A 22,366-nucleotide genomic window follows, 5' to 3' on the forward strand; every position below is an offset into this window, starting at 1 on the left:
AGGGACGTGCAGAATTGCTGATCGTGGGAGACCGGCACGTACCTTTTTTAAATGTACCAGTGAAGTTTCATGGTTGAATTTCAGATGCAGGGACTGAAGGAGGGGTGGGAGGGAGGTTCTCCTTCCCCTCTACACTGCCCTGGTGAGGCCTCATCTCGAGTACTGTGTCCAGTTCTGGGCTCCCCAGTTCAGGAAAGATGAGGAGCTACTGGAGAGAGTCCAGCGGAGGGCTACGAGGATGAGGAGGGGACTGGAACATCTCCCCTGCGAGGAGAGGCTGAGGGAGCTGGGCTTGTTCAGCCTGGAGAAGAGAAGGCTGCGAGGGGACCTTATAAATGCCTACAAATATCTGAAGGGTGGGGGTCAGGAGGACGGGGCCAGACTCTGTTCAGTGGTGCCCAGTGACAGGACAAGGGGCAATGGGCACAAACTGAGGCACAGGAAGTTCCGTCTGAACATGAGGAAGAACTTCTTCCCTCTGAGGGTGACGGAGCCCTGGCCCAGGCTGCCCAGGGAGGCTGTGGAGTCTCCTTCTCTGGAGATATTCCAGACCCGCCTGGACAAGGTCCTGTGCAGCCTGCTGTGGGTGACCCTGCTTCGGCAGGAGGGTTGGACTGGGTGACCCACAGAGGTCCCTTCCAACCCCTACTATTCTGTGATTCTGTGATTCTGAGGCAGGGTTTGTTAAAGGGTTACGTCCCGAGGGGCCGTAGGGCGATCTGAGTGCTGAGGAAGCACGTCCTGCCCAGGAAGAAGAGAAGGGGAGTATTCCGTAGCGGGGTAGAAGTGTCGGGTGCCATCTTCCCGCTCGAGCGAGGCCGAGTGATGGACATCCCAAATCCCAGGGGGAGGTCTCAGCGGGAGCGGGACGAACACGCTCTGCTGGTGGTTGGAATTTCAACTGGATCAAAAACAGGCAGTGTGTGAAGGGTATTAATTAAGGGGTTTTCAGCTGTCACAAGGACTGAGGATGTAATTAAAGGTGCAGATCTTGTTGCACCGTCTCATTTCTAACGCTGGATGAGTTACCCTTCACTGTCGCTCTCGCATCCTGACCAAGGTGCTGTCCTGATTCCCAGATGAGGGGCGAGAAGCTCACCTGCAGTCTCCACCGCTGCCTGACACCCGGCCAGGGAGACAGACAGGTCATGGCGTCCTGGGAAATGAACGGTGACAAAAAGCCCTCTGAGACCGTGTGGTCTCAGCAAGTAAGAGTTGCTCAGTGGAGTATATTTAGAGCAGTTTGCCCAACCTGTTCCTAAGCATCCCCAGTGACAACACCTGTTCCCCTGAGATTTCCAGTTGGATTTTCTCCAGTGCTGGTTCACTGAGGCTCGCGGTGACTGGCATTGAAGCTGCGTGAGCACAGATGGTGGGAGAGGAGCAGTCCCTCAGCAGCACCCTGGGGAAGCCTGAAGGCTGGAGCACGACTTGCTTATGAACACCTAAACCGAGAGAACTGCACGGCGTTTGCTTCGGCGGGTGCTCAGAGGAGCAAGTCCTCTCCGGTTTCCCATCCGAATCGGTCAGTAAGGACCATGTAGTTAGCTGGTGGGAGGCAAGCGACCCGCACAGAGGTGTGACTGCTCCGCAGACCACGGTCTGCTGCGCTGGGAGCCCCTGCTCCCCGCTCTGTGGGTGCTTGGCTTCGTAGCAGTAGCTCAGAAACAAGCCCGGAGGTGGGCAGGGTCAGGAGAGAGAAAGGCATTGCTGAAAAACATGGTGATGATGGTGGTAGTCATAGTATCATTCACTTACTGGTCAGACTGGTATTCAATTTTTCCTATGACCTTGCAAAAAAAAAAGAAGGTGCTTTTGAATTCCGTTCGTGACTTACGATAGTACTGGCCGGACTGGTGAGTGTGTGGAGGTGGTACACTGCAGCTCCAAGAGTGCCAGGAACATCTCCCACGGGCTTAGCCGAATCTGGAAGGGGAGTTGACTTGCAGACTGGAGAAAACTGCTTTCTTAATCCTGGAGATCACAGAATCACAGAATGTTCGGGGTTGGCAGGGACCTCTGTGGGTCACCCAGCCCAACCCCCTGCCCAAGCAGGGTCACCCAGAGCAGGGGGCACAGCACCGTGTCCAGGCAGGGCTGGAATATCTCCAGAGAAGGAGACTCCACAGCCCCTCTGGGCAGCCTGTTCCAGGGCTCCATCACCCTTAGAGGGAAGAAGTTCTTCCTCATGTTCAGCTGGAACTTCTTCTGCTTCAGTTTGTGCCCGTTGGCCCTTGTCCTGTCGCTGGGCACCACTGAACAGAGTCTGGCCCCATCCTCCTGACCCCCACGCTGCAGATATTTGGAAGTATATATTAGGTCCCCTCTCAGCCTTCTCTTCTTCAGGCTGAACAAGCCCAGCTCCCTCAGCCTCTCCTCGTAGGACAGGTGCTCCAGTCCCAGAACTGGACAGAGTACTCCAGATGGGGCCTCAGATGGTCCCTTCTTTCTTGCCAGAGCAAGACAGAACAATTTGGTGACAGTATTATTGTGCCATGATACGCAAAGAATGTGATTATTGGAGAGCAAAAGCATCTCGGTGAGCGCAGAGAACAGAGGGATCAAAAGGAGAGCTTGCCACTAGGACTGGGGTCCTGGGCTTCGACCTAGCTGAGCACCTGGGACCTGAGGAACGAGATGCTCTTTGAAGCAGTGGAGATTTTCCCAGGTGGGACCAATGTACCTGGTCGGATACACAGTATCAGAACTTGATGTGGGTTTTATAAGTTGCATCTGTTACTGGCGTCTTTGAGGTGGCTGCAGAAGGCCAAACTCTAACGTTTGGGGGAAAAGAGATGAACACAAAAATTGGGCAGTTTGCATTTAAACTGAATCTGCCGCTTCTTAGCAATACTCAAGTGGAGAAGACGCAATAACCACAAACGTCAAGAAGAGACCTTTTTCAAGTTATAGATTCCTGAAATTGCAGAGCTTTTCCTTCGCCCATCTGTATGCATTTAGCAGAGTGCTTAAGGAATGACAGCTGCTCGAAGATGTTCCGTGATCATAACCATACTCTGTGGAGACCAGTTACAGCGTCGTTATCAGCTCTCACTCTGTGAACATCTCATGTGGGGTTCGTAACGGTTGCGGTGGGAAGCCAAGGCCTTGCTAGCATTCCTGTGAATGGTTGAGGGTGCGCGAGTAGTCTTAGTGAGTTCGTTTGCCTCTTAATTTCTAACTACCACCTTTTCTTTTGTGGTTTTTAAACTGAAACTCTCTCTTCTCCAGGCTGAACAAGCCCAGCTCCCTCAGCCTCTCCTCCTAGGAGAGATGCTCCAGTCCCAGATTTTGGGCACAAACTGAGGCACAGGAAGTTCCGTCTGAACATGAGGAAGAACTTCTTCCCTCTGAGGGTGACGGAGCCCTGGCCCAGGCTGCCCAGGGAGGTTGTGGAGTCTCCTTCTCTGGAGATATTCAAGACCCGCCTGGACAAGGTCCTGTGCAGCCTGCTGTAGGTGACCCTGCTTCGGCAGGGGGGTTGGACTAGATGACCCTCAGAGGTCCCTTCCAACTCCTACTATTCTGTGATTCTGTGATTCTGTGTTTTCACAAGTCCTAGAGGTCAAGGTGGTGGTGTATCTGCTTTCCTCCCCATCAGAGGAGATGGCGTTGCTCTTCTCCTTCTCTGAGGAGTGCCTTGGGATTGTGGGGAGCTTGGTGGCAGCTGCCCTCATGAATGCCACGTGGTACCTCGTGAGCACTCTCCTCTTTGGCACCGCTGCCAGGCTATCCGAGGGGAAGCTCGTTAGTGCTGGGTGGGGAACTCCAGGGAAGTCATGACCGTTGCAAGGTGTGAGAAGCTCAGGAGTGGCCCAGTTTCCCATAGGCCAACATCAAGGTCCAAGAACAGAAGGTTTGAAGCGTGGTGGTGTTACGTGGTGGCATCTGCTTCACTAGAAAATACAATTGCTTGGATAAATAGTCTGCTCTTTTCAACTTTGATCCAGTTCCTGACTGGATCAAGACTGAGGCTTGAAAGTTGTCAGGCTCACTGTTTTACGCTGGTTTTTTTGCAAGCTGGGTAACTGTGCCACCCCTCCGAGCTGGGACTGCTCTTGGAGCAGTTACCTGCTGAGGTGTGCTCTTTGTGGTATGCAGGGACAGCCAGGCGTCGTGCCCAGAGGCTGCTGCACCTTGCTGGCCCGTGCTCCCCGTGGGCGAAAGCAAATCCCGTTCGTATCCTGGGATGCTGAATCTGGAGGATGCTTCATCCGGAGCTGAGCGGAGAAGAGCAAATGTGTTCTGTTGTTCTTCCGAATGCAGACAGCAGTCTGTCTCTCCTGAGTCGCTGGAGATGTTGTGAAAGGCTCTGTTTAATGCTATCTGCAGTGCAACGTCCCATCGAGGCATTCCTTGGGTCGCTTTCCCTTCCTCGTGGTTCCTCTTCGGCGGTCCCAGCCTGTGGGCGCTGCTGGAAGGGTCGGGTGGGTGGGGAGGACGCGGTCAGGGCTTGGGGCCAAGCTCTGATAACCCCTGGCAAATGTTCTGTCAAAGGCAGAAAGATGTAAAGAAATGGAAGAGCTCTGTGCCGTGACGTGTAACCCCATCTTCAGCGCTAGGTGAGCACGCGGGGTTTGCTCTGAATGCGAGAGCCCCCGAACGCAGAGCAGTGGACGCCGCGGACGGTAACACGAACGCGTCCAAAGCAGGGTTGGGTTGTAGTAGTTGTCGTAATCGCAGCTTCAATGTCTTCAACGCTGCTGTATTTGAAAGACCCCGCTAAATTGATGGTTTTGGCCCCGTTAACCACGCAGAGACCAAGCATCAAAGAGCGCGCAGAAGTGGGTTTTTGTTTCTTTTATGAGAAGTGCAGCTACAGCCTCGGAAGGAAGAGGGGAATTGAAAGTGAGGAGGGAAAAAAAAAAATCGTTAAATGGTTTTAAAAAAATCCTTACTCTAAAATTTCTACTGCCAGATTTGATCACAGACTAATTCCTTGCAGCTGAGCTGCAAACCTCTGTGAAAATAGGGGTTTGCGGTGGAAACACTGACTAAGTGTAGCTGTGCAGTCCCAGCAATAACGACGCTCTAATTATTCCGTGAGATTTACCAAGGGCCGGTTTCTGTGCAGCTTTGGGGAGCAAGGTCTTTTCTTCTGGAGTGTGGTTTGCTTCCTTTGGTCCGCGCTGCGTTGGCACATGCCTTTGGAAAAGCTTGGCTCTGAAGGGAGCTGGGCAGACAGCGATGATTAAGTATGAAAGGATTGGGTGAGCTGTTTGTCAGAGATATAAATAGGATACCACACAAACCCGGCGCTAATCTCGCCGAAAGACAGATACTGGCAACGTTTCTGTGTCATCTGTTCCCGACGCTCCGAGACGGAGCTCGCCTTCGAGCAACAAAAATCTCCCAAGGGAAAACCAACAAACTCAAAAGCCTGAACCACTCTGTCTGCTGGTAAGAACGAAGATGACTCCTGAGTTTGCAAAAAAACTTGTCTTTAAGTAGTTATTAAACAAACGAAGTTCTTGGACCTGAATCTGATCCTGACAGGTCGCAAAACCAAAATGTCTATGCCTAAAAATTGAAGAAATTAGGTTTAATGACACTCTTTAGCCTTCAATTCCATAAATGTGTGTACACTTTTCAAAATTAAAAATAAAAAGATGCATGTAACGAGTTGTCTGAACCCCGCAAATTGAAGATCACCCTTTTTCAGACCTTGGTAAAAACTGAAGAGACTTCACCTATGCAGGTGAAGCTACACTTCCATGAAGTTTTCAAACAGAAGTTGCCGAAAATAAATTCCTCTGGTAAAATTTTGGGCGGATGCGCAATGAGCCAGGCTGAGACCTCGCGGGGTGTTGGAGTTTGAAACGTTCGTCCCAGTCTAAACCTGGTCCTCTGGGTCACCCCTCGGTGTGGGGTGATGGGGGATGGCTTCGCGCTTGTGGAAGCAGAAATCTGTTCACAAAAGGGCTGCGGCAGGACTGGACCGGTGCCCTCATCTCCTCATACCCCTGGTTTAATTTTAAGGGAAGAAGAGGAGCTCCTTACGGATATCAGTCGTATCTGTGGGTTTACGGGCAGCTTTCTGTCGTCTGCTTTTGGAAGATCCCCAGTTCCAGAAAGGTGAGGAGCTACTGGAGAGAGTCCAGCGGAGGGCTACGAGGATGAGGAGGGGACTGGAGCATCTCTCCTACGAGGAAAGGCTGAGGGAACAGGGCTTGTTCAGCCTGGAGAGGAGAAGGCTGAGAGAGGACCTTAGAAATGCCTCTAAATATCTGCAGGGTGGGTGTCAGGAGGATGGGGCCAGACTCTGTTCAGTGGTGCCCAGCGACAGGACAAGGGGCAACGGGCACAAACTGAAGCCGAGGAAGCTCCAGCTGAACCTGAGGAAGAACTTCTTCCCTCTGAGGGTGCCAGAGCCCTGGCCCAGGCTGCCCAGGGAGGCTGTGGAGTCTCCTTCTCTGGAGATATTCCAGCCCCGCCTGGCCACGGTGCTGTGCCCCCTGCTCTGGGTGACCCTGCTTGGGCAGGGGGTTGGGCTGGGTGACCCACAGAGGGCCCTGCCAACCCCACCATGCTGGGATTCTGGGATCAGATGGAGGCATGAAAAGAAGAGCGGTGGCACAGGTTTCACCTACGTGCTTCTGCAACCGGGAGCGAAAGGCAGCAGATTGAATGCCTTCTGCTGCAGATGGCTCGCGCGCGGTGGCCAGAGGCTTCGGCAGACTCCAGCCTTGATGCTGGGACTCATCCATCCAAGCTCTGCATCAGTCTGGTCGAACTGGAAGGCTGCAATTTGATGTTCCCACAAGATGACCCCCACACTTGCCATTTCCTTTCATGGTGGCTCAGATTATAGGAGAGAGCTCCACAGTTGTTCAGCCGGCCAAAACGTTTGTGAGACAAAGAAAGCAAAGCAATAGCTGGAGAACCACCAAGCATTTGTGGGGCTGACAGAAGCTTCAGGTCGCAAAGTGAAAAAGCTCACAGCAACCAGGACTTGCCCCTTCAGTCCTCCCCCTTCCCACGTCCCTGCCAACACGGACAGCACAGAGTTTTAGAGGAGGTGTGGTCACTCCCAGTTTATGGCACAGGCTAACAGCTCCGCATAGGTGAAGTCTCTTCAGTTTTTACCAAGGTCTGAAAAAGGGTGATCTTCAATTTGTGGGGTTCAGACAACTCGTTACATGCATCTTTTTATTTTTAATTTTGAAAAGTGTACACGCATTTATGGAATTGAAGGCTGAAGAGTGTCATTAAACCTAATTTCTTCAATTTTTAGGCATAGACATTTTGGTTTTGCGACCTGTCAGGATCAGATTCAGGTCCAAGAACTTCGTTTGTTTAATAACTACTTAAAAGACAAGTTTTTTTGCAAACTCAGGAGTCATCTTCGTTCTTACCGGCAGCTGGGTGCGTACGTCCTGCTCGTCACAGCGTCCCGCGAAGGTGGCAGGGGGAGAAGGAACGGGGGCTGCCGTGCAGGAGCCCGGTGCTGAGCGTGGGTCTGAAACCCAGGGAGGTGATTTTTGTTGTCTTCACACCAGCATCTGTTGCTTGGGCAGCTTCGTTGGGTTGGAAGGAAACGTTCTCCAGATGCCGCCTTCTCCGTGAGAGGTGAACCCGGGTTTGTTCTTTGCGGTGGAACGATGGGGGCTGGCCATGAGCACTCCCTGTTCTTCAGCAGGGGTCTTACAGCCTTGCTGAAGCTTGTGAGTCTCTTTGTCCCCAAGGAACCCGAAGGGCGGTGTCACCGCTCTCTTCGCAGGGCTGCAAAAAGGGGGGCCGGGGGAGCCTGTTGGTTTTGACCAAACCCTTCCTCCTGTTCCTGTCCTGGTGGGTTGTATGACTTACTGCCCCAAAAGTTTGGTTTTGTTCAAGATGAGAGTAAACTAAAAGCCACCACCGCTTCAACCTCTTAGTGGGAACTGCATCTTTAATCTCCAGTTTGCTACCGAGATTGCTTTTCCAGTCTGATCCTTCTGGCAGCAAGCTGCCGGCACGTGGGGAAGGGCTGACAGCTTCTCCGTCAGATATGTTTCCGAGAAGAAATTGGAAAAAGGTTCTGCTTAATGAATCGCTTTTCCTCTTATGTAATAACATATTTATGTTGTTATGAAGCCTCCACTGAAGCTGCATCGGAGTGATAGGTTTCCAGTTTGATCTTATTTTAGATTGCAGCGGCCGGAGGATAAAAAGACTCTTTGTTTCGAGAAGAAGGGGGAGAAAAAAAAAGAACCAAAACATCTGGTGAGGAGCTGATGTGCTCGGGACAACTCTGAAAGAGGTTGATAGTGGTGGGTTACAACACACAACTCCAGTCTGTCCCCGCGAGCGTGATGTGAAGGGACAAGATAATTCTTCCTTTGTCGAAGATTCGTTTTCAGAGGTTTCTGTTTTTCGGGGAAGGGGAGGAGGAGGAGGGTAACAGTGAGCTCCTTGTCTGTCTCCCTGATCCTGCTCTGCATAGAAGGCATCTTTCAAGACTGATTGATTTGGAGAGCGCTAATTGTAGCCCGTGTCCCAGCTCCCCTTGGAAGCCTTTCGGGATGGATGGTCTCCTTTCCTGGAGCAGAGAGCTGCTCGGGACCTCCCCGAGGGTGGGTCCAGCGCCCGGGAGAGGATCTGGGGAGCCTTGGGTTGTGGCGTGTTGGGGCAGCTCTGCCGAACAGAGGTCTTTCATTGCCTGTGGGACGTGTGGATTTGGCCCTCGTTCTCTCATTCCTCTCTCAAACTGCTGAAAAAGAGATTTTCGGCTGCAAATTCCAAAGCGTTGCCTACTTTGTCTTGGAGCGCAGGCTTGGAGCGTTGCACCCCGTGCTGGTTCCCACCGCGTGCGCGCAGCTCGGCGTCGGGGGGAGAGCCAGGCCCTGGTAGCTGAGGACAAATCCAGGTCCTGAGCGAGGAGCGGGGGGAGCAGAGGGATGGGAGGAACGACGTTCGGAACGACGCTCCCAGAGCCCAAAGGAGCGGCGCGGGGGTGAAGTGCTCCGGTGCGGATCCGCTCAGTGAGAACCCAGCCTGGTGTCGGCGTCGGTGACATTTTCCCTGCTCCCTTCCCCTGGGCAGTTTGCCACCGCAGCGTGGTGGCAAACTGCCCAGAGGAAGGGAGCAGGGACGACACGAGGACTGTCAAACTGGCAGTTCTGCAGGCAGTCTCAGCTACTCTCTACTTGGTATTTTTCCAGCGCACGGAGGTGGCTCGTTCTCCTCTGTTAATGAACTTTTTTTTGCCCATGTTTACCTGCCTTATAAATTCCTCTGACGCCGGGGTCTGGGGTTAAACAAACCGACAGCACACGTCCCGTGTGTGAGCGTGAGGGTTGGAGTAGATGACCCACAGAGGTCCCTTCCAACCCCTACTATTCTGTGATTCCGTGATGCCGAGCTGACAGCCTCGCACCCTCAAGCGTTGTTGCGACGCACGGACAGAGCGAACGCGGAGGAAATCCCCGTTGGGCCTCCCCGCGCCCTTCGGCCCCGCTCGTCTCGGTGGGGAGCGGGGCAGCCCCAAAGCCCGGCCACCCGGCAGCGATTTCTGCCCCGAGGGTGCTGGCCGCGGGGTTCCTCGGGCTGTACCTGTCTCTCCTGGACGCATCGGGCTTTGGCAGCTCGCAGTTACGGAGCGGTGCTGAGCTGGTGGGGAGCCCGCTCCGCGCCGGAGCCAGATTAAGTTGTCACAGAATCACAGAATCACAGAATAGTAGGGGTTGGAAGGGACCTCTGTGGGTCATCTAGTCCAACCCCCCTGCCCAAGCAGGGTCACCTACAGCAGGCTGCACAGGACCTTGTCCAGGCGGGTCTTGAATATCTCCAGAGAAGGAGACTCCACAGCCTCCCTGGGCAGCCTGTTCCAGTGCTCCGTCACCCTCAGAGGGAAGAAGTTCTTCCTCGGGTTCAGCTGGAGCTTCCTCTGCTTCAGTTTGTGCCTGTTGCCCCTTGTCCTGTCACTGGGCACCACTGAAAAGAGCTTGGCCCCATCCTCCTGACCCCCACCCTGCAGATATTTGTAGGCATTTATAAGGTCCCCTCGCAGCCTTCTCTTCTTCAGGCTGAACAAGCCCAGTTCCCTCAACCTCTCCTCGTAGTGGAGATGCTCCAGTCCCCTCATCATCCTCGTAGCCCTGCGCTGGACTCTCTCCAGTAGCTCTTCATCTTTCTTGAACTGGGGAGCCCAGAACTGGACACAGCGCTGCAGATGGGGCCTCACGAGGGCAGTGTAGAGGGGAAGGAGAACCTCCCTTGTCCTGCTGGCCACACTCTTCTTGTCTCGTTTGGTTGGCAGTGTTTTGATAGCTTATTAAATCCTGGTAGGAGCAGAAAGTGAAGGAGTGGAAGGAGAAAATCTTATGGAGGATCTGACCTTGATTTTTGGCTGCTGTTGGTCTAATCCTGCTCTGAACGATGAGCTGTGGGAACAAGCACTCAGCGTTTTGCTGTTGTCTCGTCTGATGCGTTGCTTCAGCAGGGTAAGCACAGTCTCTAGCTATTTTTTTCCCAGTTTGCTGTTTTTATCGCTGATGTGGAACGTAGCGCTTGTTTTCCTTCTCTGGAACAAAAACGTGAGTTCAGCGGTTCATCTCGGGTAGCACCAGCCGTTCGATCAGCCATCGGACGGCGAGGCGTTGGAAAAGCTGCCGACACGGGACAAATTCAGCCCTGTGCCGTGCAGCTGGAGAAGACTCCGTGCCCTCGGCGTCGGTCCCTCGAGATACCCAGCGACTCGCTCGGCAGCGGCAGGGAGAAAGGGGAGAGAAGCGGCTGCGCTCGAGCCAAATCCCCGTGGCCTTCCGGAGGCAGCGGCGACGTGCGCGGGGAGCCCGGCGTGGCTGGAGCAGCCCTCGGTGTGTCTGGTGACGCTGCGGTGGCCCTGGGCTGGCGGAGCTTCTCCTGGGTCTGGTTACGTGGCTGAGGTTTGGGAGGGGTTGCTGCAGGGTGCTGGTGGAGCAGGCGGCGGCTCTCCGGCTCTCCTCTCCCCAGTTGGTCCCAGTCTGGCTCATCCCAGCGGGGCCGGGCTCCCAGCCGCACCCCGCCGCCTCCACTCCTTATCCCGAGGGTGCTTCTGGGTGCCAAAGTGCAGGAAAACCACAGCTTCCCGTGAGCACAGCCCTGCTTCGCGACCCCCAGCCCGTGTTCTGCCGCTGGCTTCCGGGCCTGGGTGTCCTGGTGGACCACAGGGTGACCATGAGCCAGCAGTGTGCCCTGGCTGCCAAGAAGGCCAATGGGATCCTGGGGTGCATCAAGAAGAGTGTGGGCAGCAGGGCGAGGGAGGTTCTCCTTCCCCTCTACACTGCCCTAGTGAGGCCTCATCTGGAGTACTGTGTCCAGTGCTGGGCTCCCCAGTTCAAGAAGGATGAAGAGCTACTGGAGAGAGTCCAGCGGAGGGCTACGAGGATGGTGAGGGGACTGGAGCATCTCCCCTACGAGGAGAGGCTGAGGGAGCTGGGCTTGTTCAGCCTGGAGAAGAGAAGGCTGCGAGGGGACCTTATAAATGCCTACAAATATCTGCAGGGTGGGGGTCAGGAGGACGGGGCCAGACTCTGTTCAGTGGTGCCCAGCGACAGGACAAGGGGCAATGGGCACAAACTGAAGCAGAGGAAGCTCCAGCTGAACCCGAGGAAGAACTTCTTCCCTCTGAGGGTGATGGAGCACTGGCCCAGGCTGCCCAGGGAGGCTGTGGAGTCTCCTTCTCTGGAGATATTCCAGCCCCACCTGGCCGCGGTGCTGTGCAGCCTGCTCTGGGTGACCCTGCTTGGGCAGGGGGTTGGGCTGGGTGACCCACAGAGGGCCCTGCCAACCCCTACTATTCTGTCATTCTGTGATTCTGTACCCCTGCCCCGCCGTCCGCATCCTCCTCCCATGGCATCGCTGGGCCCAGGGGGAACACGGCTCGGGGCGTTCTGGTCAGCGGCTGACGCTTTGCCTTACGATACGTAAAATTCCGGCCTGCCATGGCTCCCCTGACGTTCTGCGCGAACCGAAGGCAAACAAACCCATCTTCTTCGTACATAATCAGAAAATAGAGCATATTTTGCTGACAGCTGACGGCAAATCAGAGAGATGGGCTGCACAGCGCGTGGCTACCGCCTGCCTTTGCAAGACGGGAACGTTCCCCGTTCGCAGTCTCCTTACCGGAGCCGCGTGCTGGGTCGGAGGCGAGCAGCTCGACCCCCGCACACGCCGCGCCGGCTCCGTGGGGCGCGGGGGTCTGGAAGCGGCTTGCCGGCTGGCGTTTCTCAGTGCCTCGAGAAGAGAGCATGAAGAGCTCTTCCTAGGGAGGTCAGCCAGGGCCATCTCCTACCCCGGATATTTTTGGGTGCCCCCGTTTCACCCGAGTGTTCTCCGTAGCCAGGCTGGTTTGCGAGGCAGCGTGGTGGTACCAGCGTTAGAGGCTGAGCTGTCGGTTACGTCTCAGCAAGCGCTGAATCCCCTTCTCTTTAAAGATGGGCGCTTCAGGAGAGGTGGGAACGGGAACACCCGAAGCAGGAAAAGCTGGGAGGCCTAAGGAAGGGGATTTACGTTCGTGGCACCACCTCTTTGCAAGGTGTTTTGAACATCTGTAGTGCCTCCAGGCTCGTTGTGCATCATCTGCAGACACTCTGATGTGGTTAAAAGAAAAAAAAAAAGAAGGGGGGGAGGGAAAAGCAGCTGAGGTCTGAATTACACTGTTTTGTCCTCAATTCCTGCTTCTGATGCTCGTGAGCCGGGATGGGATTTAGGAGTGACGAGGGAGAGGCCCAGGGATGGCGGTGCCTGGCAGGGGCAGGAGGAGCGGGCTGGTGTCCCCATGCTCCGTGGCTGGGCTGCATCTGGCATCCCTGCCGTGCCTGGGAAGGGGGTCTCAGGAGGAGCGGGCTGGTGTCCCCATGCTCCATGGCTGTCCCGGCCGGTGGCTGCGTCTGGCATCCCTGCCATGCCTGGGACGGGGGTCTCAGGAGGATTGGGCTGGTGTCCCCATGCTCCGTGGCTGTCCTGGCCGGGGGCTGCATCTGGCATCGCTGCCGTGCCTGGGACGGGGGTCTCAGGAGGAGCGGGCTGGTGTCCCCATGCTCCGTGGCTGTCCCGGCTGGGGGCTGCGTCTGGCATCCCTGCCGTGCCTGGGACGGGGGTCTCAGGGGGAGTGGGCTGGTGTCCCCATGCTCCATCACTGTCCCGGCTGGGGGCTGCATCTGGCATCCCTGCCGTGCCTGGGAAGGGGTCTCAGCAGCGTGGGACTTGGGCGAGCCGGATTGCCGGAGAGACGTCCACCCGGAGAGCCCTGAGGAGGGGGTTTGGCTGTGGGTGCCTGCGTTAGGGGAGCTGGGCTGAGGTCAGTTTGTGCTTGGAGCAGGAGGTGAGGTTCTGGAGCGGTTTGGAGAGCGAGTGGGAAGAGGGTTACAAACATGAGGGAAGAATCATGACGGATTTATCACAGCCTGAAATAAATTAACCTCCGGTAGGAAGGATTTTGTCATAATTTGCATTTAGATACTCTGACACGTGCAAATAACCCCAGACCTTCTGCAAACGTTGTAATGGATTCAATCTCCAGCGCCCTGCGAGAGGGATGGAAATAGCCCTATTTACATGGCGAAAGGAGCCAGGGACTCCTCTCTCCGTGCTGCGTTTGCACCCCTGGCACTGCCCTTCCCTGGTTTTGGTGGCTGCGGAGCCCGGCGGCGGGGTGGCAGCGAGTGGCCGAGGTCACGGTGCGTGGCATCACGCCGTGGCCGCAGCGTGGTCCACGGCAGAGGGGACCCTGCCTGGGCCAGGCCAGGGGAAGAAGCAGGGAGCTGAGCCCTGCCTCAGCTCGTGTCGGCGGTGGCTGCGGGCAGGGCTGTTCCCCCGGCGGGTGCCCTGCCGCAGAGCAGCCCGGCTCTGTCCCCGGGGGGAAAGCGGCCGAGTGATTTAATATTCAGCACTCTGAAACGCAGTCATGGATTTGATAGCCAGAAGGATCTGCAAACCCCGCTGGCTGAAAGGGTGTTTGAAGGGCGGTCCGAGCCCGTAGCCAGGCAGCGTGATATTTCCTTGTCGTCAGCCTCCTGCCTGTTCCTTTCCCCTCCAGGGCACTTAATCATAAGTGAGATGTTTGTTCGATGCTGATTTCACAGAATCACAGAATAGTAGGGGTTGGAAGGGACCTCTGTGGGTCATCTAGTCCAACCCTCCTGCCGAAGCAGGGTCACCCAGAGCAGGCTGCACAGGACCTTGTCCAGGCGGGGCTGGAATATCTCCAGAGAAGGAGACTCCACAGCCTCCCTGGGCAGCCTGTTCCAGGGCTCCGTCACCCTCAGAGGGAAGAAGTTCTTCCTCGGGTTCAGACGGAACTTCTTCTGCTTCAGTTTGTGCCCATTGCCCCTTGTCCTGTCACTGGGCACCACTGGAAAGAGTCTGGCCCCATCCTCCTGACCCCCACCCTTCAGATATTTGTAAGCATTTATAAGGTCCCCTCGCAGCCTTCTCTTCTCCAGGCAAAGAAGCGTTTTTAATTTGCAGTTACAGGGGACAAAGCTGTGTCTTGTCAAAAAATTATCACTCCATTTTTCTGCCTGTCGGTCGCGCGTCGGCGATCCTCACGGTGGCTTTCTCATACACAGGCAGCTCTGCGGACGCGAGCTCGGGGAACGGACGGCAAGAGTCGAGGTGAGGGAGGAAGGAAGGGCCGAGGCGAGCGCTGTGACTTCAGTGACACAAGCCCGTCACACGGGCAGGAGCGGTTTTCCGTGGGCAGGCTCGGCCCAGCGCCTTGCAGAGGTTGCTCCGGAGCCGTCTGCGAGCGGGGACCCAAGGGCCAGCAAAATGCAAACTCATCCCGAGCGGCTCCCGCCCAGAAGACGCCAACCGCAGGGCATCGCTGTCGGCCCCGCTCGTGGTCCGGCTGCCGGTGGCACGGCGTGCGCGAGGGCAGGACACGCGCCCGGTTCCCAAGACCCTTTCTGGCATCCATTCGCGAAGGGCTCTGCGCTGGAAAGAGCTGAGGGCTTCGGTGGGAAGCTCTGGAGGACCGTGCCCCTTCGGGATTTGAAGCTGTTGGGACACAGAAGATAAAAAGCGATTTTAAATTTGTGTTTCAGCTCGGCTGCAGCTTGAAGACGGGAGTCCTGTAAAGCTGGCAGCAAATTCACTGGCGGTCCCAGACTAATTGCGTTCAGCCCGGGACCTGCTGCGTAATTGGGTTGTCTCAGCGCGTGCTCGCAGCAAAGGTTTTGTTTATTCTGTAAAAAAAAGCAGCCCTGATGTTTGATTTCATTCAAATGAATGCTGATTGCTGGGTGAGGAGAACCGTGGGGTGTGTTTGCAGGTGGATGTGTCTTTGTAAGGACTCGTAAGAACTTCAGCAAGTATATGTGACACGTTGCTGAGTCGGCCGGTGCCAACGCCTGCGTCTCCACATCAGAGAGATGGCAGCGGGCAGGAGGAGCTCCCCTGCTGAAGGATTTTTCAGTTTAACTGGAGAGTCCTCTTGCCTTTCTTGACAGAATCATAGACTGGTTTGGGTTGGAAGGGACCTTTAGAGGCCATCTGGTCCAACCCCTGCAGTGAGCAGGGACATCTTCAGCTGGGTCAGGCTGCTCGGAGCCCCGTCCAACCTGACCGTGAATGTTTCCAGGGATGGGGCATCGACCACCCCTTTGGGCAACCTCTGCGAGGGCCTCACCACCCTCATGGTGAAGAATTTCTTCTTTATATCCAGTCTAAATCTCCCCTCTTTTAGTTTAAAGCCATTACCTCCTGTCCTATCGCAACAGGCCCTGCTAAAAAGCCTGTCCCCATCTTTCTTAGAAGCCCCCTTCAAGCACTGGAAGCCGCAGTGAGGTCTCCCCACAGCCTTCTCCTCCCCAGGCTGCCCAGCCCCAGCTCTCCCAGCCTTTCCTCCCAGCAGAGGGGTTCCAGCCCTCGGACCATTTCTGGGGCCTCCTCTGGCCCCACTCCCACAGCTCCAGCTCTGTCCTGTGCTGGGGGCTCCAGAGCTGGACGCAGGGCTGTCGTAGCAACCCTTTTTTGGGGTGGTGTTGTCTCTTTCTGGGAGATAAATTTTTCGTTGGAAAAAAATCCAGTAAAGGGGCAGATTTCAAAGTGTGTGGAGAGGAAGTAGTCGCCCAAATTCCAGTGGCGTTCAGCACGTCTCTGTCTTTGGAGAACTTGTCCCTAGCCTCACCTCTCCAGTTACTGAAACGCCTGCTCAGGGTAGCTTTGTGTGAGGGGTTGGTTTGGGAGGCAGGGGAGTGTGTTGGAGTTGTTTTCTTTTTTTTTTCTTGACAAAGTAGTTTCAAACAATTGTTCTAATACACATGTTAAGTCTGATGAGGACACCTAAGATGTCATTTAATCAGAGACTTCCACGTCCTTCTGGGATTCCAGGCAGAGCCGGCTTCTAGGGCAGGCTATGAGCAGGAGGTGCTTGCATTTCCCTTCTCCTTGCCCCACGTATGAATTTTATCTCCATGACTTTTCCTTCCCTCCCAGTCAGCAGCGAGAAAACGTGTACCTGCGTTCACACCAGCCACCCCGCTAACGCAGGGTGACCCCGCTGAGGGGGCAAACGCCTAAACCCTGACACAGATCCAGGTTGCGAGGGACCTGGAATATTTTTATGCCGAGGTCGTCTGGGGTGAGATCCGTCCTTTTCCAGACCTGGCCATTCAACTACGGTTTCCTTTCCTTTTAGGGGAGCACCTGCGAATCTGCCCGCAAGGCTACACCTGCTGCACCAGCGAGATGGAGGAGAACTTCGCAAACAAAAGCCGCAGTGAATTTGAAGCCATGATGAAAGAGGCTGGTCGCGCCGTGCAGGCGACCCTGACGGCGCAGCACAGAAGCTTTGACAGTAAGTAAAGCCCGCTCGGTTCCCCCCTGCTTGGGACCAGGTACTGCTTAACATCCCAAGCACTCTTCGAGCCGGGGATTCGGTTTTCATGCGCCTTCCTCTGCGTCTCACTCAGCAGTTTCCATGAAACGTTGACCTCCGATAGGAGTTGCACCTCTGGCAGTGGTTTTGCCAGCCCAAGCTGTTTTGAGAACTCTGTTTCGGTGGAGCTGGCGGGCACTCGTACCAGCAGATCGCGTACCTTGGCACCGACCCGTCTTCTACAAGCATGGCGTGATCGCGTCCCACCGCAGCGTTGGAGGTAGCGGTGTAGGTCTCGGCGCTGTACCTTGAGCTGAAAGTTGAAGAAGGCGGTAAAGGTGGCTGGGTAGCCCTCGGTAGGTGGGGAGGGTTGAAGGAGGCCTGGATTTTTCTTGTCCTTTCCATGTAGGTTGCAAATGGAAAGGAGGTTGGTTCGCATGAGGCTCTTTTAACTATCAGCTTCGTACAAAGATCAGAACACGTCGTACAGCAGTGATGGGCTTGGAGACCGTGTCGCAGAAGGTGTTGCGGACAAAAACTCTCTCTGAAGCACAGCATGCTCCTCACGTGCTAAGCTAAGGCTGAGGGTGGCTCTTTTGCTTTTGTTGTTCCCCAAAGAATCCATTTCGCAGTGCCCAGTAAGCCTCAAGGTCTGAAGGCCACTGGAAATAAGTGGTTTATTGGCAAAATTGAGGTGACCTATGATTCAGAAACTATCCATTATCAGATTTTGAAGAAGGTCAGGCATTTAGAATCACAGACCTCCTAACTTTATCAACAGTCATCGTATGGAGTTCTTGTGAAAAGAATCGGAGTCGGGGAAAGAAGCTACAATAGCCAGAAAGATGGTACTGGACATTTCAAGCCGTAAATAATAGATCGAAAGAAATAAGCCTGACCTTCAGGGAACCGATAAAGAAGATTAAGTGCTTTTACAGTGAATAGAAAGAAAAGGCAGTGCCTCTCTGCAAAATGCATTGTGACTCTGCGGGCAGGGTTGACCACAGCAAGGGCATTCCGTTAAGAGCTCGGAGTTAATTGATTTTCACCTGCCTTAAGAAGCCATCAGGAGGATTTTCAGAAGAGCCTGCCGGTGCCGGTTGCTCAGGCGGGTGCCTGGATGGGACCCGACGTCGGTGCCGCTGAGCACGCTCGCCGGCCCTGCCCGCCACGGCACTGCCTGCCGTAGCTGCGCTTGGTGCTGCCGCAGGCGCTCGGACGAACGGCGTGCGGCACCGGGCAGGTCGACACCGGCAGAGCTCGGTGGAAGCGTTGAGGATCGTGTTGAGGAGCACAAATTGGCTTGTGAGGAACTGATTTGGGGTGGGCAGGATGTTTGGGTGGATTCACAATAATATAATAAGAAGAGTAAGCCAAGCCAAGGGTACGGAAGGGGAGGATGCTTGCGTTGAGATGCCAGTCAGAACTCTAAGGGCTTTCCTTTTACATTCCCTAGCATTTTACAAAAATCGACTTTTACTTCTGTGGCGCGTACCCGAGTTGCTTTGAAGCATCAAAGTAAGTGTTCAATAAGCAAAGCACTGCTTTGACAGACCATAATGCGCAGATAGTTGCGTGAGGAATGGCCTCGCTTCAGCCCGCAAGGCCAAGAAGATGTCTCTGCTCCCATTATACCTTTTTAGTTTGCTTAACTACCGTTGCAGTCAATATAGTTTATAATTTATGCAAGACATGGGTTGTTTTTTTTTAATCAAGAACAGTATTCATCATATTGTGTCTGAGTTTCAAGCATAACTACTCATAAGCAGTATTTTTATTTTTCTTAAAAAATAATTGGTTTAAAACCGAGGGAGTTCTGGTGATGGGGCAATGGAATCACTTCAGCTGCTGAAATAATGCCATAGAAACCACTCTGTCTCCCAGTTAGTGTTATTAATCTCACAATTAATAAAACTTCGTGCAGGTAGCGCTGTTTGGAGCTGTTTGAGAAAAGAGTTTTTGCATGTCGGGTGTCAACACCCTGTCACTTCAGGTTAAATACAATCACACATATAAATATTCATTATATTTCTAAGAACTACTTAGCATATTCATTACTTTCTTGATAACTAATTAGCATATGTAAATATCTTTCACGCATGTCTGTTAGCATCTTTGGGCAGTCTTTGGGGGTCCCAAGATGAAGGCCCATCCTCTTCATCACGGTGTTTGCTGATTGACAAACGCAGTTCTAGGATCACGTACGTCCTGTCCTTCAGGTTGTTTCGCTCTGGTCTTGTTGCTCTCTTGGTGCCTCCTGATTCTGAGTGGGTGTCAGGAGGACGGGGCCAAACTCTTCTCAGTGGTGCCCAGCGACAGGACAAGGGGCAACGGGCACAAACTGAAGCAGAGGAAGCTCCAGCTGAACCCGAGGAAGAACTTCTTCCCTCTGAGGGTGACGGAGCCCTGGCCCAGGCTGCCCAGGGAGGCTGTGGAGTCTCCTTCTCTGGAGATATTCCAGCCCCGCCTGGCCGCGGTGCTGTGCCCCCTGCTCTGGGTGACCCTGCTTGGGCAGGGGGCTGGACTGGGTGACCCACAGAGGGCCCTGCCAACCCCTGCCATGCTGGGATTCTGGGATTCTGTGATCCCTGTAGCTTGGCACATTTGCCCTCCCAAGGCCGAGCTGTCTGGAGTGGAATTATTTGGGAGTCTCTTTTGTCCTACAATTATTGCAATTATTTCCTGGGAACCAAGACCACTTTTGTTTCACTTCATTATTTTGTCTAATGACAAAAGGAAGAGGGAGAACGTCCTCTAACATGGAAATAAAAAAGCAGGGTCCCCAGGCAGATCCAGGAATGAGAAGCAAAAAGGGGGTTTCCCTCGGAGGGCTTCTTAGGAGGAAGGCAGCAAGCACCCACACTCGGCTCCTTTCTCATTTCCCTGTGAAGGAAACCCCAGCACGAGGCAGGATTGATGCGAGCCCGGTCGTCGCTGCCCCACAGCAAGAAGATACCTTCACATGTGGTGCTGAGCATCTCATTTGGCATTGATGGTTTCCTGGAATGGGGCGCGGCGGCGGCTGAGGTGCATTCCTGGGCTCGAAGAGGTTAATCCTGACAGGTAGCTGCCTCGGGGAAGCCAACGCTTAGGCTCACCTCTAACAGCTCCAGCACCTGGAGGTTTCTCTCCCCTCACAGCCACTTCTCTTCACGCTTCATCTGCAAGGCTCCGTTCTGCGCTGCTCGCAGCAAACTGTTGGTCCTGCGTCATGTGCTGGTCCCTGAGAGGGACCTGGGTGTCCTGGTGGACGACAGGTTAACCATGAGCCAGCAGCGTGCCCTGGCTGCCAAGAAGGCCAATGGGATCCTGGGGTGCATCTAGAGGAGTGTGGCCAGCAGGACGAGGGAGGTTCTCCTTCCCCTCTACACTGCCCTGGTGAGGCCCCATCTGGAGCACTGTGTCCAGTTCTGGGCTCCCCAGTTCAAGAAAGATGAAGAGCTACTGGAGAGAGTCCAGCGGAGGGCTACGAGGATGAGGAGGGGACTGGAGCATCTCCCCTACGAGGAGAGGCTGAGGGAGCTGGGCTTGTTCAGCCTGGAGAAGAGAAGGCTGCGAGGGGACCTTATAAATGCTTACAAATATCTGCAGGGTGGGGGTCAGGAGGATGGGGCCAAGCTCTTTTCAGTGGTGCCCAGTGACAGGACAAGGGGCAACGGGCACAAACTGAGGCACAGGAAGTTCCGTCTGAACATGAGGAAGAACTTCTTCCCTCTGAGGGTGACGGAGCCCTGGAACAGGCTGCCCAGGGAGGCTGTGGAGTCTCCTTCTCTGGAGATATTCCAGACCCGCCTGGACAAGGTCCTGTGCAGCCTGCTGTGGGTGACCCTGCTTCAGCAGGAGGGTTGGACTAGATGACCCACAGAGGTCCCTTCCAACCCCTACTATTCTGTGATTCTGTGATTAGTTATTGGCATCGAAGGAGAACATCCGTAGAGCCAAGAAACTTCTTGTTACTGTAATGCACGGCGGGGCGTCCTGCCTGTCTGAGGCTCAACCTGTGGTCCAAGGACTTTCTTTAAAAACCAACAAAAAACCAAGCAAACAAACTAAAAACCAGGTTTGAGTGACTGGGCTGTGGAGGAAGGAGACGAGTGGAAGGTCGTGAGATAGGTTTGTGCTAGAGGTGGGAGCAAGAGCTCAAGTCCTTTGGCTTTGGCTACGGTGCAGGGGTGCCAGAAGTCCCTCTAGTCCGTAAAATGCAGCGATCCCCTGCGTGTAAGAGGACAAAATCCATCATGTCGTCCCGTGTCTTGCAGGCATTTGTCAACCAAGAGCTTTTGATGCATTCGTTGTCGGTGCCCCCCACCTAAGAGGGAGCGGGCACGGGCTCTGAATGCCGTGCTGTGAACACAAGGCTGAGAATTGAGCTGTCTGCAGGGAGGGTGAAAGATCATCCCTCTCTGGGGTGGGAGGAGGCCAAATGCCTTTCCCGATGAGCATTTCACCTTTGTATGTGCTATGGCTGCTTAAGGATGCTTCGCTTCTCCCCCTCCCTTTCCCAGTCTCGTTTAATTTCATCCCTTCAGACCAGCACAGCTTCTTGAATTTAAAAGCACGGTTAATACGGTGTAATATGTGCAGAGGTTTTTCCAGTACCTCACTTCCCTCCCAGGCTGTGTCAGGGTATTTTGATTCCATTTCTTGTATTTTCTGAAATTAGCCAGGTTAGAAGGAAAGAAAACCTTCATTTTACGCAGCAGTTCATAGCTACTTCTGAAGCAACTGGGTAGTGTTAAGTCGCTCTCGTTAAGCCTGCAGATTTGGCCAAGACACCCGCGGGCTGGGTTTGTTTCGCTGTGAAGAGAAACAGAAATTAGAGAGCGCAGCTTTCACAGGACCCTCTTCTGCAGAGCGTGAGTCCAGCATCAGGTGCTTGGAGTCGGTGGAGCCAGGGGTAGGACACAGAATCACAGAATCACAGAACAGTAGGGGTTGGAAGGGACCTCTGTGGGTCATCTAGTCCAACCCTCCTGCTGAAGCAGGGTCACCTACAGCAGGCTGCACAGTTTTGCTTCGGCTGGGTTGCCTTGTTCAGGAGAGGACACGCCAAACTGGTGGCTTTGTCGAGGGCCTGTGAAGATTTCTCCTCAGTAGTAGCTCCAGCGCCATCCCAGCAGGACCAGGCCTTTGCGGAAAGCTGCTCCACGTTGTTCAGCGATGGTTCGCGCTGAGCGAGGGGTGACAGCAGCGCACGCCTCGCCTGAAGGCCAGCACGAGAGCAACCCATGTAGGAGCCCAGATGGGACAACAAAGAGACTGCATTCATTAGTATCTCCCCTACGAGGAGAGGCTGAGGGAACTGGGCTTGTTCAGCCTGAAGAAGAGAAGGCTGAGAGGGGACCTTATAAATGCCTACAAATTTCTGAAGGGTGGGGGTCAGGAGGATGGGGTCAGACTCTGTTCAGTGGTGCCCAGTGACAGGACAAGGGGCAATGGGCACAAACTGAGGCACAGGAAGTTCCGTCTGAACATGAGGAAGAACTTCTTCCCTCTGAGGGTGACGGAGCACTGGCCCAGGCTGCCCAGGGAGGCTGTGGAGTCTCCTTCTCTGGAGATATTCAAGACCTGCCTGGACAAGGT

At 54.5% G+C, this 22,366-nt stretch overlaps 1 protein-coding gene across 2 annotated transcripts in view; it reads left to right on the forward strand.

Moving 5' to 3' along the window:
• The window catches only part of GPC1 (glypican 1), a 195,317-nt gene that overhangs the window by 76,683 nt on the left and 96,268 nt on the right, over positions 1–22,366 (forward strand). For both annotated transcript variants that reach the window (XR_012763609.1, XM_075417553.1), the window contains exon 2: positions 16,604–16,762. Coding sequence is in view for 1 of the 2 variants with exons in the window: in XM_075417553.1 (XP_075273668.1) it covers positions 16,604–16,762 (159 nt within the window). In the remaining variant the exon portion in view is untranslated. The remainder of the gene's footprint in view (positions 1–16,603; positions 16,763–22,366) is intronic.

This window comes from Opisthocomus hoazin, chromosome 4 (genome assembly GCF_030867145.1).
Source record: "Opisthocomus hoazin isolate bOpiHoa1 chromosome 4, bOpiHoa1.hap1, whole genome shotgun sequence".
Taxonomy (NCBI): Eukaryota; Metazoa; Chordata; class Aves; order Opisthocomiformes; family Opisthocomidae; genus Opisthocomus; species Opisthocomus hoazin.